Below are 18,689 nucleotides of genomic sequence, written 5' to 3' on the forward strand. Positions count from 1 at the left end.
CGCGCATGCGTCACTCGCCTACTGACTTCCGAAACGGTGGAGGAAAAGAAGCTAAAGAAACGGAGATACACTCACAGAGCGATCGTTTCTTCTCCACCAAACATATCTGTGAAATCATAATACCCTCCGCCAAAGGGCATCCACTTCATGACTAACGTTGGCGTTTTGTAGCCTCTCTCTCTCATTCTGCCAAAAGTGTCATCGCCAAGAAACGGAAATTCAATTTCCGTCACGTTCAAAGGCAGAAATTCACTTCCTCGCCCCCAAAAAAGCAGAAGAGACGACGAGGCGCGTACCAATCCGTTCCATGCAATTCCATTGCGTTTCGTTTCGTTTTCGTCATGTTTCGTTCTTCTTGTGCGCCCTTTACAACTTCCCTTGCCTTTCTTATTTGCTTTTGCGTTTTGTTGTGGGCTCCACCAACGCAATTACACATGATTAACCCTTTGATGTTCCTTGGGGTTGTGTCAGTTTTCGAGGTTTCAGTTACAGTTCCAAATACAAATTTGATCTCTACAAAAATTAATACACATTTATTTAACTTTTTATCGATATCCAAAATTTAGATTCTAAACTCATCGAAAATTCGAATCAAATTTCATTGAATTGCCCTATAATTCCTAGTGCTAAAATCCCATTTGCTAGAAGAAGTATTATCGTCATTATTGACGCCACAACCCAAGAGCCAAGACTGCTGCTGCTTCTTTGATTGTCTTTGTCTTTGTACTTTCGCTCCGTCGTCACCCACTCAAAGTCAGCGCCTGAGCCAAGTGACCAACTTAATTAAGCGTGAAAGGAAAATGCTTACTCCCACAAGAGTGAGACGGAAGGGCCCACAATGAGTAAAAGGAAGTAAAGTCTAGAGTGTGTTTTGGGTTCCCCCAACCTTAAAGCTTCTTAAACGAATGGAAACAGTAAATGTTTTCGCCCCAGAACAAAGCCAACAAATTGATTAATCAAAATTGTTATAGAGATTTAACTGAGGGCCATGAGGGTAGAAAGGGGGGAAGCTTTCTCACAGGTTAAGTGAAATGGTGTCATAAGAAATATTTTCATTAATTTGGTAAAGTAATTTCGTGGCTTTAGGGCAAGGAATGACTTATAGAAGGGAAGTGAGTTGGGGAGTCCCTAGATTGAGTTGCAAATAATTGAAATGTAAAGCAAAATACATAGTTAATTAGGGAAACGATTGAAGATTGAAGATATGGCAGCTGGTGGATGGTATTCCCACACTCTTTGGTGGACTCTGGTGCCATGAGTACCATTCCTCATTTCCCCCCACTCGTACGAAACGATACGATCTCTGGTCATGCAAGCGCCTCGTCTTCGAGCCTCGAGCCTCGAGCGTCGTCGTCTGCAAGCCATAAACTAAATAATAAATAATCTGGGAAATACAAATATTCGTGATTTGCATTCGCAAAAAGCCGAAAGCGAAGCTAGGCGAGGGTCCGCTCAGCAGCAGCAGCAACAGCAGTGGCGGAGCATCATCAATGAACTTTCGGGAAGGTGGCAAGGCCTTCTGGCCGAGACATGAAGTGGGCTTAAAGCCAGTGCCTGGCTGGTTCTCTTTCAGTTTCCAGCTAAATTCCACTTGTGTCTGACTCATTCTCTGCCTCCCACTCACACCATTTATTATTTTTTATATTTTTGGTGTAAAGTGTAAAGTGGAAGTTTCCCCACTTTAAGTGCAAGTCGGAGAAAGAGAGAGGTAAGAGGTAAGAGAATGCTACAAACAATTAATCCAAAAATGCCGAGGGCCATAACCGTTTCAGAGCGTCGTGTCAGGGCTGGCAAAATAGCTGTGATGGAACTTGGGAATGGGTTTTGGGTTTTCTTGGAAGTTTAAATGGGTTTTACATTAGAGGAAATCCTACACTTTAGATTGTAGTGGAATTTAAATACTTAAACGTTAGTTCTATATATTAATTAAGTCTTGAATTGTAATGATTTGATGACCTTTTATCTACGAGAGTCCATTATTTCTAGCTCAAATTCCAGTAGCTGTTGAGATCTTTAGTCGAGCAATTGTTTATTCCATTTATAACCCAAATCTCTCTCTAAACACTCCCGAATTTCAAGGAACCCTCGTTTTCAATCCATTGTTGAGTCAGTTCTTTGCTACACCTTTGCTTAGCGCTGATTTCTGAACAGTTTTAATGGGAAGATAGTAAGCGAAAGAGTGAAAGAAAGAGGAGGTAGAAAACCCGTTGGCTATACAACAACAACAACAATTTGCACATGTGAAAACGTAGCAGAAGCTACCAGCAGAAGAAGCAAACAAAATTGCAAAAAGTAGAAGGGGCGATAAAAAATAACAAAAAAAAAGAAAAAGTGCAACTTCGAGTGGGAGCGAGCGAGCGAGCAAGCGTCCGTTTCTCTTAACTTATTCTTTTTTTACGAGAAGAATTTTATATTTTTCGTATATTTATTTTTTACGTATTATTACGGTTTGCTGTAGATTTGTTGTTGCTGCTGTTGTTATTGCTTGCACGTTTTGCGGCGTTTGTCTTGCGGTGCAATTCCCCTCCCAAATCGCTTCCCACCACTGCAAAAGAAGAGGAGCTTCCACCTTGGCTTGTGGTTCGTTTGGCCACTCTGCCGCACTTTCGGGTAAAAAATTCCAACCAAAACAACGGCCACGAAAGAAGCAACCAACAGCAGCAGCAGCAACCATCGTGATGCTTTATGGACTTTGGACTCGCATTGCTGTTGCTGTTGTTGTTGTTGTTACAAAAATAAAAATAAAATAAAATAAACTTAACAACGAGGCATTCACCAAAAAGGAAAAAATGAAAACAAGCTACGAAGCGAAGGAGGAGGCGGAGGAGCATTGGGGGGTTGCATGAAAAATTGGAAACAAGCAACGGAAACCAACAGTAGAGACTCACTAAAAGTAACCTTTGGGAATTGTTGTTTAATTAAATCTTAATTTAATAATTGAGAGAGGGTTAGGTAAGATTTTCAGTTTTAATACGAAATTTATGGGAATTCTTCCAATTTATTTGGTATTTCTGTGATTTTATTTGTTTGGTTTTGGTCTCCTCTGTAATACCCTCTTGAGTTCCATTTTTCCTGCATTTTATTTATTTATTTTGCTTCGGTTATCTGTGGCCCCATCCTTTGGCCGTCAATTAGTTGCGATGTTGAAATCGAGAGACAACTTACTTGACCATTGGCAGCATTTCAAGCCCAATTCCTGTTAAGATGTCATAGCCAATATATCACAAGTCAAAAGAGGGACAGACACGAGACACAGAGAAAGGGAAATCAGTGAAAAGAGGAGAGTGGTGGGCACAGATTGAGGCGAAATTCCGCCTCCAATCCCATTTCCACAATCCTTTGGTCAACTTGGGACAGCTACTCGCTTTTTGAGTCATTATTTATTTACACTATAAATGCATTTTCTTTTCTCCCTCTCTACATTTCTAAGCTCCCCTTCTCTGTGTCTCCCCTCTGTGCCTTGCCTCTCTAAAAATTGAGCAATTTATAACGATCCACTTGACGCCGAAACAAATCCGAGAGGAAATCTTAAAGGAAAGTCGAAGATTCTGATACACTTGCGGATCAAATATCACTTTTTGGTTCATCAAAACATTTAGAATTCACCTTTTGAATCTGCTTTTCCTTCTCTGTACGTCAAAAACTAGTTTCAATTCCTAATATCCTCTCGAAGAGTCTCCCAACTACCAGAAACTGCTGGACTATGGCCTCACTTATCCACCACGTGATGGCAAATACCCTTGGCCCCGCCCAGTCCTGTAGCAGAGATTCCCTCATGCAGGGCAGTGCACTCCTCCAGCTGAGATTCTCTTCCTGATGGCATGCCACGAGTGTGTGTCCGAGATGTTGGCTGCTGTTACCCCAATGAGAAACCAAAAGGGCACTGGCAGCATCAGCATCCAACAATTTCAATATTTCATCAAAGACATTCAAAGAGTTTTTCCCCAAAGAGTAGGAGAAGGGGAAATGGAAATGGAAATGGAGGGGCTACTAACTGTTTACTGCCGATGCTGGGGGTAAGTGCAGTAGCGCCAAACTGTCGCTGCAATTATTCTCGTTAAATGTGGAACAGATGGAGAGGAAGAAAAACGTAGACAGAAGGAGGAGAGGCCAAAGAGAGAGATGAATGCCAAGTAATGCACATGTTACTATTTACTTTGCGTGTTTCTCCACCCAGCACCCCTGCCTACACTCTACTTTCGATGTCTCTCTAGTTTTCCATGATAAAAAGGAAACAAAGAAAGTAAGCATCGAGGGGGTTGGCCAAAAAGGTAACGACCAAAGGGATACCCTATCAGGAACCCATGGCAAGTGGTTGCAAGATAATATTTACTTAATCATAGAGTCAAAGTAACCCTTCGAAATCATTTTACTGGGTACACAAATGGCACAGCGGCCAAACAATAATGATGTCGTTCGTTGCTTTTGATAATGATGTAAGAGATGATGATCATGGTGAAGATGCTAAAATGGTCGATGGCGTTGGCGTTGTCGTTTGGCGACGTTGCATTTACTTCATGACAGCTCCAATCTGCTGCTGCTGCTGGTTGCCGCCACAACCCTTACCCCGTCCAACTCCTCCCCCTTTGCTCAACCCTTTGAACTTTGTCTGTTACTGCGGCTGCCTCTTGCCTTTGCCTCTGGCCTGGCCTGCCTGCCGCTCCTTTTTCTCTTGATATTACTCATACGCACTGTGGGGGCTGTTTGTCGAAGTCAATGCCAAAATGCATTCTTCGTCGTCGTTTCGAGGGCATTACTGCCAGCGGCATGCCAGCAGGGTACTGGCTGGGGGGTTGCCTCTGAAAGATGGCCAAGAAATGAGATAATCAAACATGTGATTTACAGAGAGTGGAAGTCAGCGATAGATGATGCCATAGAGTAGAGTCGAGAGTGGGTTCACGTTCTTCGACGTAATTGTGTGGAAGAAAATGTGCACTCAAAATGTGTATAAAATGTTGCAGCCGCAAATGTTGTGCTTCGGCGGTGGCATATCGTTTCAGGCGGGGGAGAAAGACTTGCTGCTGGGGGGGCGTGTAATCAGAGCAGCAAGTTCTGGGCTGTAAGCATAACCCTGAAGATCCCCTAGGAATCATTTAAATCTTGTGTGCACCGATGCATCTTCTTCAGCAGTCGCCTCAAAGCATTGCAAAGGTGATCTTGTAGAGATGAAAGTGTGGAAGCGATATTTAGCAGCCGGTTTGTGAGGCTTTTAGTTTAGAATTAACGCATAAAATTACCCCCTAAACAAACTGGCACTAAGAACTTGAAGTGAATCTCTTTCCAACCTACGCAAAGTCTCACGATGAGCACAACTCGTTCCTCCCTTATTCGAACTGAGCTCTCATCGTCATCGTCTGGCAATGTGTGGCAGTGTCTGGAATATTTGCGACCTGCCGCAACACTAAACGAAGAATGCCCGCAAGATGTGCCACACCAGCGAAGAAGTAGCGGGAGAAACTAGGGAGAGAAGTCTCAGAGAATTGCTAGAGAAGGGTGAATGAGATTCAGAGGAAAGAAATGAAGATGAAGAAACAAAAAGCGAAGAGAATGAGCGGGAAATGTATGTGTATTTGTGTGCGGAAGTTAGTCTGTGGCCAGAGTTCAAATTAAATTTATTATTACCATTGTCTGCCACTTCCACACTGCCCTTTTCCCCCGCGTTTCCTAGAAGTTGCCCATCAATGAATCAGCGAATGTTGAAGAGAATCTGAAGAGCGAAATGCAAGTCCATGTCATGGAAATCCCCTGAATGAAAGGATTAGCCAGATTGGATCGAGACCCAAACACAAACCAGAAATCCCACAGACAAAAAATCAAATTGTGGGCAACCGCAAATTGAAAATCATTTCGATTTCCTCTGCATTTAAGTGTTTCTTTTTCGAACAAAAAATTCAAAGGGAAATACAAGAGATATGAGCATTGGGAAGTTGAGAAACAAAGGATATCTTTTGAGGGACAGGACATCTTACGATGACTTTTGTGACATGAAATCAAAGATAAATTAAGGCCTACCGAGAGTGTGTCGGACGGGGTCGAATGAGAGGCAGACACACACACACACACACACACACCCATACACACCCAATGGTTTGGGTAACCAGAAGCATGCACTGCGTTCAGCAGTGACCTGCTTTTTCGCCAAGGCCGAACCTTGTGCCACAACAGCCACATCGGCAAAAGTAGGGCGTCAGGGCGAGGCGGGGCGGTACGGTACGGGGCGGTCTGTTTTGGTCTGCCGTCTGAAGGCGGCAGGTCGAGGCAGCCCAGCCGAATGCTCTCCGAGAGAGAGAGAGAGAGAGGCGGTAAGAGAGAGAGGTGCTGGTAACTGGTTCATAGGCACGTTCGCTGTCGCTGCCACTGCCACACTGCGCTGCAACATGCAACATTGCAACCTACAACGCAGTTTATTTGCTCTCGTAGGCGTGAATTTCAGTACTCTACCCAAAGAATAGTCGCTGTGGCTATGGGAGATGCAAGGAATTGATGTGGAGGAAACCTTGCTGCAATTTCCCACGTACCGAGAAGTGCTGCTGCCTGTCGCGTGGCAGTTCTTTATTCCATAAAGTGCCATTATTTATCACTTTCATCTCTCAGAAAGAGTATCACTGGCTCTCCCACTGCAATTTCTGTTTGTTTTTGCTGAATTTTTGAGACAAACATTCAAAAAGGGAGGCCAAGAAGCAGCCGCCGCTGAGAGCACAGCAGAGACCACAGAGAGAGAGAGCCAGAGACGTAGCTGCATTTGTGGTAGTAGATCATGGCCTGGCCAACGACGAATCTAGAGCAGTTTGGGGCACTTGCACCGGGGCTGTGGCCTCCATTCATCGAGTGTGACATGACAGGGCGGTGCCGGGGCCGGGGCCGGGGCAAGGCTATGGACGCTGGTGGCTTCCTTCTGCTCTAACTAGGACCCCGACACCATTTGTAATTTATCGTTAACCCAGTTTTTTGTTGCTGCAACTGCAACGAGCGGAAGGATGCGGCAGTGGATGGGCATGGGGGATGGTGATGTTATTTCAAGGTGTGTATGTGACAGCTGCAGGTGCAGTTCCTTGAGGATATTACATAATTATCAAACAAGGTGGGGGGAAGGAAAAAGTGAAGAATGGGAATGGAAATGGGAATGGGAATGGTAATATGAGTGTAAATGCAAATGCAAATGCACGAGCAGAGAGCATTGTGACAGCTATCCTTGGCTTCCTGATGGATGTGGCTGGGGGGAAGCGGCATGGTGTGTCCTTCGCTCTCCCTTGGGAATGTCCCTCCAGTGTAAACTAGTGTAAAAATCAATAACCTGCGGGTCATTGTTAATTAACACTCTATAAATTAACCAAATCTGTTGCCCGCACAGGTGCCACACTTCCCATAAAACCCAAAAAGCAAAACCAGTGCCTACAGAAAATGAAAATGAAGGCGTTTACTTTTAAGGACAACACAAAATGACCAAATAAAGTGTCCCAGTGTCCCTTTTTATGCTGTTTGTGTGTGTGTGGAGTGGAGTGGAGAGAGTTTCCCTAATGTTGTGGTCACAGTTACATGCCCCACACACAAAAAAGGGAAACCACACGCAATGCCGCAATGCCAGAGGCGAGGTGGCAAGGGACAAAAGGGAACAGATGTGGTGGCCTAAGGCAGGGACACCTTTCACCTTTCTTTCTTTCAGACTTAAGTTTTGTTGCTGAAGTTCTTTTGGCAGGCAAAAAAAACTTCTTTTGTGGGGTTATAACCTTTCTTTCTAGTTGCATTTTGGGGGAGAAACTTCTCATTGTTTCCCCACACACAATCATAAAGAATGTGGAACCCAATCGCATCGTGATGTACCGTAGAATTCAATCTTTTATTGGCCACACGTGATTGAATTTAGTCTATGATTTAAGCCATCTTCCCATGCCTCTCCCTCCTCTCTCACACTGTGGCATCACGTAGCGGTAGTGTCATAAAAACGTAAAATTAGTTGCAACGTCTCCGAAACGAAACGAAACGTTGAGGAATCATCCATTCAGTGTAGGTCGTCGTAGGGGCACTGAGAGTGGTAGTAGTGGTAGTGGGAGGTACTCTCCATAACTACACATAGTACATCAGGTTTTTTTTTCCCAAGACATCAACAATGTGATGGTCCCCTGTCCCCCTACCGTTCTACCATTCGTAGCAACCATCTATGGTAACACTGCCGCTCTGTGTGTGCCACACACTGGTACTGTCATCTCTCTTCTTGGCTCGTAAAATGCACATGTTGATGGCGCGTGTCTGGCATGGGCAATCCAGGGGTTTGCGGCGGTGTGCTGCCCGAAAGGGTGTACTATACTGCAGTGAGAGAAATTTGTTGGAAGAAAACAATTTTTAAAAGAAATTCCATCAGCATTTGGCTCTACTCTTTTTATAATTTCTGAATAGACTTTTGTAATAAATTCTTAAGAATTTTTAATCAATTATGCTACCTTATTTTTATTCCAATTAATTGTTTTTATAATTTTCTTTATATGTTTTACAATTATTTAATATTTTCTCTCCTTTCTTTTATAGATTTTTGACTTCAAACTGCGGTAAGTTCTTTTTTATACCTTAACTCTCATTTCACAAATCATAAATCTGCACACTTGTATTCCCTTTTGCCATAATTTTCTCTCAGTGCATAGCAGTTTGTGAATGCACTATTGTTCTCTCGTCTTCCGTCAAGCCAAGGCCATGGAAAATGCTGAGTGCGTATGAGGTTTTTCCCACTACTACCACTTCTACTACTACAACTATAGTACTATCTTTATTCTCCCGTTCCTCCCTTGTGGCAGAGGCATTCTGGCCCATTGGCCCTGCTTGTGTCACAGGAATATCTACTCTCTGCCCCCTTTCCAACCATATGCCGCAGGCCGGCTACTCCCCAGACATTTTCCCGCAACCAAACAAACGAAAAAATACGAATAGAACCTCGTACCATCATTTCAATCTATTTTTCTCCATTTCTCGCATTTGATTTGAATTAAAATAAGTTACGTGAGCAGAAGCCAGAAGGCAGAAGGCAGGCAGCCGCCTGACATTTTCATTTCACTTGTATCTGAGTGATGCAAAAACCCGAGGGGTGGAGGAGGAGGAGGAGAGTGCACTATGCCCCCCAGAGAGAAGGCGGAAGAGGAATCAGAGCGATGGGAGGGGGGGGTTGTGCGCCAGGAGGGGTGTGGGCCGGGGCCTGTCGGGTGACCTAAATTCATTTAAAAATCGATCGATATTTTCCTTGGTTGCATTTCTCTTTGCTTTTTTCAGTCTCTCTGTGACCGAAAAATGGCAAAAGTATATAGAGCATACGCTATACTATAATATATATACTAAATATAATATATATACTATTTATATAAGTAGGGTATATAGTCCATGTGCAACCAGCAGCAGCAGCAGCAGCAAACTGCATTGCAATTATTGTGAAATTCTACTACAATGGAAATTTCTACAACGTTTTTCACTGCCCCTCGCCCTGCCTCGTCGCTCACGAACGAAACATCGTTTTTCCGGTCTACGTTTACGTCTACGTCTACGGTTACGTTTCTACGTCGACTATGAGAGAGTGCCACAGTGTGTGGGCGTGACTCTAGGCCTCTTGTTTAGGTGGGAGTTGTGGGTGGGTATTCGCTTTTTATTTCGATGATGGCCCAACAGGCACAGCACAGAATCGTATTCTTTTGTCCTCGCTCTCTCCCTCATGTCACACAGTAGAATTTTCTATGGTTGTCAGAGAGCAACGCACACCAAAAATATACTATAGCTGTTCGAAAGTTTTCTCTTTCCTTTCAGAAATGCCTGATGAAATGGTGCAGTTTATAGGTGAAATGTCTTGTAGGTAACAAGGAAATTAGCTTCGATTTAGGATGGAGAATATGAGAAGTGGAATTTCATAATTAATGTACGAGAATATTTAAAAATATAAATAACTGATAGAAATACAATTATCAAACAGTTGCAGATTGCATATTGAATGCTAGATATAGTTTAGCTGCTAATAAATTCAATGTATCTTACAGTTGCAGCTGCAAACCCTCCGCTTCTGGGAGGAGGAATCTCCCCCAACTTTAGTTTGACTTTCAAATTTTCGTAGAATCTATTGCCTTGAGAAATGAGAAACTTTTTCAATATACCAATACGATATGTTGTATATCCCTCGCCGCCATTTGGGGGCAAACAACCTAACCCAATATATCTCTCTCTCTCTCTTTCCCTCTGAAAGTTGCAACTTCTGTTGCGTTTTTTTTTTGTTTTTTGGTGGTATTGTTGCAGCGTTGTCGTAGCTGACGTTGGGAAAACTCATTACGATGCCGCATGAGTGACATTTCCACGCTGTCAACATGACACATTTCATAGAAAGATATACATACACATCCCGGCAAGCCGCATTGCCCCATGCCGCCCATCGCCCAGAGGCACACGACGACTCTATGGTTGTGCGAGTGCGCGTGGGGCACATGCAACCGCATTCCCTGACATGCAAGCAAGTGGCTTAATGCCACCCCCGCTCTACAGAGAGGGGGAGAGCCCTTCGACCCCTCTCATTCCTTGGGGCTCATCATCAGGGAATTACAACGCATTTCTTCACTTTCGCATCGCTGGCTTCTAAGCAGCTTATTATTGGTGTGTGTTTGTGTGTGTGTGTGTGTGTGTGTGTGTGTAAGTGTGCGGGTTTTTTGTCATGTCTTTTGTTTTTCCTTTGTGCGAAAATTGAATTTTCTTTTAGGTCTCATACTCCCACACACTGCCGCACTCCGCCCCCTCTGTGCGTGTCAGAATGCATCGCTACGTCCGTTGCCGTTGCCGTCTAATGGCAACGCATGTCAACATTTGCTGAGCTTTTGTGTTTAAATATTACTAATACGACATGTTGTCGTGCCACATGATGTGGCGGATAAGGAGGTGGTGGAGCGGGGAGGGCAGGGGCTTGAGTGGTGATTATGGGGCGTGTGGACGCACGACTCCCTCTATTATGTGGGGCCCTAATTGAATTATGTTCTGTGAATGTTCTGCGATGATTAAAAAAAAAGGAGGAAAAGGCAACAAGAAAGGAGAATCAGCGGTGGATGGAGTACCCTTTTAAAGGCATAGATTTAGAGGCTTTTATTAGCATTACATGAATGAGATTGTACGCTGGAATAACTACAGAAGTTGTACCAATAGAATGAAACCATAAACGATATTCCTTAGCTCTCCATCCAGGACAAAACTACTCTCAAAAGGCGCCATGCCACGCTCTACAATAAACAGGGTATTATCTCGCATAAATGTCAGAGACCTGGAAGTTGAGAGTACTTTTTTTCCCTGAATTAAGTTGTCAGCGAAGCGGCGACAGGTCGCTCGCAGTTCGCTTGGGTCAGGGTCAGATGTTAGAGTGGAGGAAACGGAACGGAACGGAACGAAACGCACGCGATGGATGAAAATGGAAAAGATTTCTGCGGTGGGACGGGGAGGGGTAAACTTTTGCGCGGGATATGCAATTACTGATGCAGTCATAATACATTAGACTTGAGGGAAAAACTTTTGGATTGTTGTCGCGAGTCAAGAGTTCGATGGGGCGAATGGCTGGGCGGAAGTGGCATGCCACCTGCTGTGCAAAATTAAATTTGCAATGAATTCGAATGGAAAAGTTTAATTGAAAGCCAGCCAAAAATAAAAAGAGAAAGAAAAATCTTGAGGAGAGCAGAAGGAGAACTAGATTAAGTCGGAGGCGGCTGAATCCTGGCGGCAGATGCTAACTGAAAAGATGGTTGCAGCAAGGCAAAAAAATAACATAAAGGAAGAGAAAAGCGGAGCAAAACGATACGAAATGAGAGGCAAAGCAGGAAGACAGAATCTTCTGCCGCTGCTGCTGCTGTTGCACAAAAGATGTGTTGTTTGCTCTGCAGTTAAATTAAATGAAAAAGTTTACAACTTTTTTAATGAAATCATTTTCCATGCAGTGCTACGAGAGGCATAAACAAAACAGCCGAACCCAAACCCTATCCACCAACTGACAGGCTAGAGGAGTGGCGCGGAGAGGTTGCATGCTGCAACAAGAGAAAACAAAACTCTGCAGAAAAGAACAGAAGAATGGGCGCAAAAAGTTGCATGCAAAAGTAGGAAGAGAGCAAAAAAAGAATCAAAGGATGTGCATGTGTGTGGAGAAGGATATGCCTTTCGTTTGTTCTTAAGTTTTTGTGTCTTTTATTTGATTTTCCACACACACACACACACACACACACAAAGGCAGGGAGTGAGTGAGAAAAGTGCCTCCTGCTCTTGTCTTTAAGCGTTTAATGTGTCGTATGCGTAATCGGAGTTGGAATCGAAGCAAGCAATCGAAGCAGAGGCATTCATGTGTGAGAGAGAGAAGTGGACCTGCAGGAGCATCAGCCAAAGGCTAATGATGCTCATCCACTTGGCATCCTCTCTCCTAACCCATGGATGTTGTCCTTGGCCAACAAGAGTCGACAAGGGTCGGGAATTTGTGTCATGGCATTTCCACACACACACACACACACACGTGTCCTCTCTGTATCTCTCCCGCTATATGCCTGTGTGTGTGGGTTAGCTAATCCAACTGTCACTTTCAGGGACACAGCCCGCGCTAGTGAGAGCAAATGGCTGCGGGAATTATGCCAAAAATAAAATAAAACCAGAACCGAAAAAACCAGGAAGGTTAACCAACAACAAACACACAAACAGGCAGTGAGCCCCCAAGGCAATGCCCAGGAAGAAGGGTTTTTCCATGAGCGGAGCGATTAAAGCTTAAGTGGAAATTGGAAAGGGAGTGTCAACTCTTAATATTAGTTAAGGTTGGAAATATATTTTCCAGGAAACAGGGTTCCTTCCAATACCGGAGATCAAACGTGGCAGCTAACAGATTTCCAGGAAATGCATCCATCAGATGCATAATTCCCTTGAAAGACAGCGCGAGGATAGACGATTATTTTCTACCCTAAAAGTTGAATACTATTTCGAAAGAAAATGCAGCACTTGAGCCATAAGTTTCCTTAGCATTTCCATGAAATGAAATCAATCCCCATCCCCTTGTTGGGGATTTAACTTGCCACACGACCAACTTCCAAAAGGGGGAAACTATCTATTATTTATTTAAATATTTTCTGCACTTTCTTTAAGCTAAACAAATATAATTTCAAATGTTGATTTAGATAGCTAGCTCCTTTATATTTATTTTATCATGTTTTCCACTAAAATCTCCCCTAAAACTCTCTTGGATATGTTTGAATCTCCTTATATTCACTTTATTTAACTTCCTTTTCCCACCCACTGCAACTTTTCTCTATCCCTTAATGCACGCATTTCCGTTTCCCTTTTATTTGTTTTTGGTTTTTTACGAATATTTCTTTTGCCATCATGAATTTTTTTATGTTTTATTGCAGCTGTTGCTGCTGTCAACAGCCACTGACTCCTCTGCTAAACTCCATTCAGCCTCAGCCTCTTGCTTTTCCCAGCATGACAGGCAGCCTCCCACTGCCACTACCTCTGTGCTTTTCCGTGACAGCTTTCTGCTAGCCCTCCCTCCTCTCACTGCTATTTTCACGCTTTTATTGGCACTGTGATTTCTGGTGACTGAATCCCAGCGGAGGATTACGCTTCAAGGCGCGCATAACTCTACTGCTCTCTACCGCCTTCCGCATCGCATCGCATCGCATCGCATCGCATTAATCATTGAGAAAAAGAGAGCGAAAATGCAGTTTAATTTGGCATGAAGTGCAGTTCGTTGGGGTTCGTTCTCGGGTGGGTTCTATCGGTAGTTAAGCGGTTTATATAACCGATAACAACCTGTAAGTCCGTAAAGTCATATCGCATTTGATGACTGCACTGCACGGAACTGCCGTTGCCGCTGCTGCTGCTGCATGCACCCCCGTGTGTAACGATGCTGCGGCAAGTTGTGTGGTGACTTTTATGGCGTCATATTTTTATGGCTTGCATGCAACTGCAGCCCCAGCACCCCCTGTGGATGCCATTCCAGTGGATGGATTCTTGAATTAACGATGGGCTTCAGCTTTTATGAAATGCATGCGGAATTTGTGGAGGATTGGGGGATACAATGTTGATTTGAGAGAACAAAGTATTCCCAGAGCAAGACTTTATTTACACTTCAAAATTGCCACATCAAATATTATTTTCCTGCGATGTAAATTCTTAAAATTACACCCAAAATTTCCAAGCAAATTCCAATCAAATGGCGAACGTACAGAATGCACCACTGCCCGAAGCCGAAGATGCAGATACTCCTGAGCAAAAAGATACAGATGCAGTAGAAACAGAAGGTGAAGAGGGGGAAACCGAACTTCCAGTGGAAGAAAATGCCTCAAAGGAGGCAGAAGTAGGGTCAGAAGAGGGCGTAGAGGAGCAGGACGATGACGAAGATCCATTTGAACATCTAGACTTAAAAGACGAGGACAACGAGGAAGAGCAATCCCTCTATAAAGAATATCTATCGTTAATCAAAGAAATTGATTGTCAAAATGGCATCATTCAGGAACTGAAAACCCGCTCGAATGAGTTGAAGCAAAATTCCTGCCACACGTCGAACCAGAGAAAGGAATTACAGCGATTACGGGTGTGCCAGGAGCAGGAGAATTTACGACTCCGCACGATGATCAATCGAGCAGTGCAGTTGCAGAATTTTGGCTCCCGTCGGCTCTACGGGGAAGTGGATCTGGAGATTACGGACTCCGAGCAGACCGTCTTCCTGGCTGGCGTTCAGTGTGCGGATGTGCGATGTAACAGCCTTTTGGAGGAAACTTCTGTGGGTGATGGCTGCCAGTTGGATTCAGATACAGATTGAGAATTTCAATAACGAAAGTTATGGGAAGAGTTTTTGGATACGGAGAGATGGGTAATATAAAGGAATAGGAAAAGACTAGAAAACCTCACAAATAGTCGGTATATCGAGATAAAAATATAAATCTGATAGGAACTTCGTTCTTAACATAAGAAACATCCATTTGGATCACATTTCTAGACTCTTTTTGGTCCTAAATTTAACAATTTCAAAGCAATTCTACATTGTTGCCTCAACAAGAGCCTCCCTTATCAAAAATAAACCCAAACAGCAGGTAATACCCATGAAAATGTCATCATTCTTCCACCAATTAGATTTGGATTAAAGCGGAAAACCCTCCTTTGGGGGACCCTTCTTTCATCAAACTGTCTCGAAAAACCCCACTTAACCCCCAGCTAAGTTTAGTATGCTGTTCTCTGGTGTTAGTATCTCAACTAAATGTCATCATTTTGCCATCAGAGTTGGCCAGAAAGCTTTCCGGTCGCAGGGACAGACCCTCTTTCGCATCATTGCCAAGACATTTCACACTTCAGAGGAGTGTCCATGAAGAGTCTCCCCTCCTGATGCCGCATACCAATTCCTACCATCAAATTGCTGCTCATCATCCACACGACGGCAACGATGGTGGGGCAGCAGCTCATTGAGCAATTCATTCAATCGGCGAATTCAATAAAGTACAACTAATAAAAAGAATAAAGAAAAACCAACTCTCGAGAATGAGGGGGAATGGTAATGGAAAATTGTGCAAGGAGAAACGTGTGGCTGTCTCTTCGAGCGGGGGGAGCGAAGGGACCGAATTACAATTTTCTCGCCATTTTCTGTCTTATTTTCCCTCCTATCATAATTCCAAACAGCAGTGGAAAAGCAGTGGGCAGAGTGGGTGTGGGGGTGAAAGAAAATCCCGCGCATTTCGTATTCCTTCCTTCCTTTCCCCACGAAACACACACAGCAGAAAGTGCGGAGCGGCGTTAGTGGTCCATCAAATGCGTGTAAACAAAGCCAGAAAACGACAATGGGAATGACGAGAACGATGGGCCATTGGCCATTACATGGAACATGGATCGACGTGATGCGAAATGGGAATGAAACGGTGGCGAAGCAGCATTCCAAAAGGGTAGAAGTAGGACCAGGAGGGAAGGCAGAAAAGAAGGATGTATTACAAGGAAAGGTCGGGACACATTTTGTTGGCAAAAGCACAGAGGAGTTGTAAACAAATCTCGAAGAGGGACCTAAAGTGCATACAATTTGAGTCCTTGTGGTAAGCCACACCCCACCATTCAATTTACCCTGCCTAAAAGTATAGAAAAAGGGGGAACGAAATGGAACCCGAAGTACAGTCGGAATGGCAGAATATATCCCAAATGGCGGGCGAAGTGCAGGCAATGGCAATGAGCACAAAAACACAGCGAATGTTTTTTTGCCCCCAGACAGAATGAGGGGATCAAAGCAAAACACGCAATACACGTACACAGACACACATACGCATACAGGCAGACAGTAAAAGGAGCAAGCGAGACAAACAGAGACAGCAGTCGTAGCGAAACGAAGGGGAGTCGGGTTTGTAGTCGTCGTCGTCTCGGGGAACAACAGTTGTGTTGTGTTGGCGCTGTGTCTGGGCCGTGGGGCCGGGACTGTGCTCCTGTTTCTCGTCTCTGCCGCCAAGTGATTCTCGACGCTGCCGCCACTGCCGCTGTGCCACGCCCATTCACTGCTGGCGACTGCATCATCTCTTCTCTTCTGTTTTTATGGCTCTCTTTCTGTGTCTCTACAGTCTCTCTGTTTGTAGTCTGGTCAACGTCAAAACAAAGTCAACTCTGGCTTGAAACAGCAACAACAGAAAAAGGGGAACGTTTTTGGCGCGAAAGCAGGAATTCAAGAGATTCCAACTACCCTAGAAATTGTATTTGAATCTTATAATCCATAGGAGGTATAAGAAGATATAGTCGTAAGATGTTTATAAAATATTTGTAGCATCGTTTTGGGATCTTTGTTGCACCTGTTTTATACTTGGGATCTTGGGATTCTCAAAATCCTGAGCAATTTCTCTATTAAAATACAGAAATATTTCCTCATGGTCCAGCCTATCATATCCACTTTCTAGGGTATGCATAAGGGGAATGTTTTTGGCGCGCAAATCCAGAAAACAAACGTGGAAGAAGCAGCGGCAGCAGCAGAAGAGTCGACTGCGACGTCACCTTGCGTCCATTCAACCCGCAGACCGTCGCAGTGGTGGAGTGTACCCCAGACACAAAAACAAATACGAAGCGAGTGAACAGAGAGGGAAGACACAAAGCAAATTTCATTTAACTGCCGCTTCGATTCGATTCCATTCCATTTTCCATTTGGTTCTGTTTTTTTTTGATGGGTGAGGAGGGGACCGTCTTCTGTTTCCCCCCCTTTTTTTTGCACTGTCTGTGGCTTCGGTGGGGGGTTTTTCGTATGCGCCTGTGCGCCTTCCCACGTTTACTGTCCAACTCTTTTGGTCTTCTGGCATAGCGCTGTCTCCTTCTCTCTCTGCAGAGCCATGACATGTGCAAGAAACCCCCTAGAAGAATTCTTTGTGGCGGCGGCCTCTGCACACCGATCTACTGCGGCGTAATTATGGTTGTTCTCTGGAGAGAAACAGCGTCTCGAAGAATCAGAGTTCGATGCACCACCACCACACCATAAGCTTCTGCCACACAACAAGCAGCAGCAGACGGGGCACTGAAGACACTGAAAGAACTTTGCACACACAAAAAAAGAAGGGGGGACCAGAAGGTGCAGAATCGCAGAAAGCGTCTCGTGTTGATGGTTTTATATCTAACAGATGCCACCTTTTACATGTGGATGAATGACTCCCTGCACAACGATCTGACGATCCAGCGATCCAACGATCCACCGATCAGGATGCGGTCAGATTGGGTTGTGGGAAGGGGAAAGGGGATGTAACGTTGAATGGTGTGCTAGGAAGATCATCGAGAATGGGGGAATTCCTCAGCATTTGCTTTGTTGGTGCTGCTGCCATAAAAATGGAATGCATTGACTTGACTAGATGACTAAGAAGGTTGTTAACCCACAAATGAGTTTAAAGTTCTGGGAATGGGAATGTAGAAAGAAGCCTCCTTTATGGGTTCCATGAGGTACAGTTGATAGAAAACAGTTTATGTACATTTTTACAGGTATTTAAGCAAAGGAATTTCCACTTAGGAAGATGCTTTACAGGTTTCAGGGGATTGCCTGTGGATACAGGTCTGAGCTGCTTAATAGCGACTAAGATTAGTGATTCACACATCTGAAATGAAAGCCACAATCCACCTGTAGAGGCACAGCCTAGCCAATCTCTTATCGAAGTACAGTTTCGTCGTGTAATTTGTGTATTAGCCTTGTATTCCTGCTGTGAACTTTGACCTTTAGCGACCCCTTTCTCTCACAACAAACAAAACATGAGCAATAATTTGACACTCCCCCAGTTTTGCCAGAGTGAACGGGAATTGCGTATCGTTTTTGTTTGGGTTTTTTTTTCTGGTTTTCTGTTGTGTGTTTCGGTTCGGAGAAAAGTTTTCTAAATTAATTTCGCATAAAAAAGTGCCCCCAAGCCGGCACAAAACAAAGAGCAACAGCAACGAAAGAGGCAGCAAGCGCCATAAAATTTGATGTGCAACCGATGATGGGATGAGCCGCTTGGGGTGGCGGCTTTGGAGGATGTGGGAGACGACGCTGCCGCACCCACAAAGGTCACAACAGAGGAGGGGCAGGGCAGGCAGCATCATCGTCGTCTGAGGGTCAAAGTTCAGAGACGCGTAAATTTTTGTACGCCGCTGGGGGACACACCGAGTGGTGTTTGTGTTTTTGTTGTTCGTGGGGCAATCATTTCGTGGCTGTCGTCTGGAAAACTTCTCTCCTTCTGTCGGACAGAGGACAA

General features: G+C 44.3%; 1 protein-coding gene and 1 long non-coding RNA gene across 2 annotated transcripts in view; both read left to right on the top strand.

Annotated features, from left to right (window-relative positions):
• Positions 1-18,689, top strand: part of LOC117587240 — a 121,649-nt gene that overhangs the window by 33,313 nt on the left and 69,647 nt on the right. The window contains exon 3 of the long non-coding RNA XR_004574048.1: positions 8,524-8,543. This is a non-coding gene — a long non-coding RNA (uncharacterized LOC117587240). The remainder of the gene's footprint in view (positions 1-8,523; positions 8,544-18,689) is intronic.
• Positions 14,136-15,150, top strand: LOC117587237. The gene has a single exon (XM_034277806.1). The coding sequence runs from the start codon at positions 14,180-14,182 to the stop codon at positions 14,786-14,788; it is 609 nt and encodes a 202-aa protein (XP_034133697.1). The 5' UTR covers positions 14,136-14,179; the 3' UTR covers positions 14,789-15,150.

This window comes from Drosophila guanche, unplaced genomic scaffold (assembly GCF_900245975.1).
Source record: "Drosophila guanche unplaced genomic scaffold, DGUA_6, whole genome shotgun sequence".
NCBI classification, from domain to species: Eukaryota; Metazoa; Arthropoda; class Insecta; order Diptera; family Drosophilidae; genus Drosophila; species Drosophila guanche.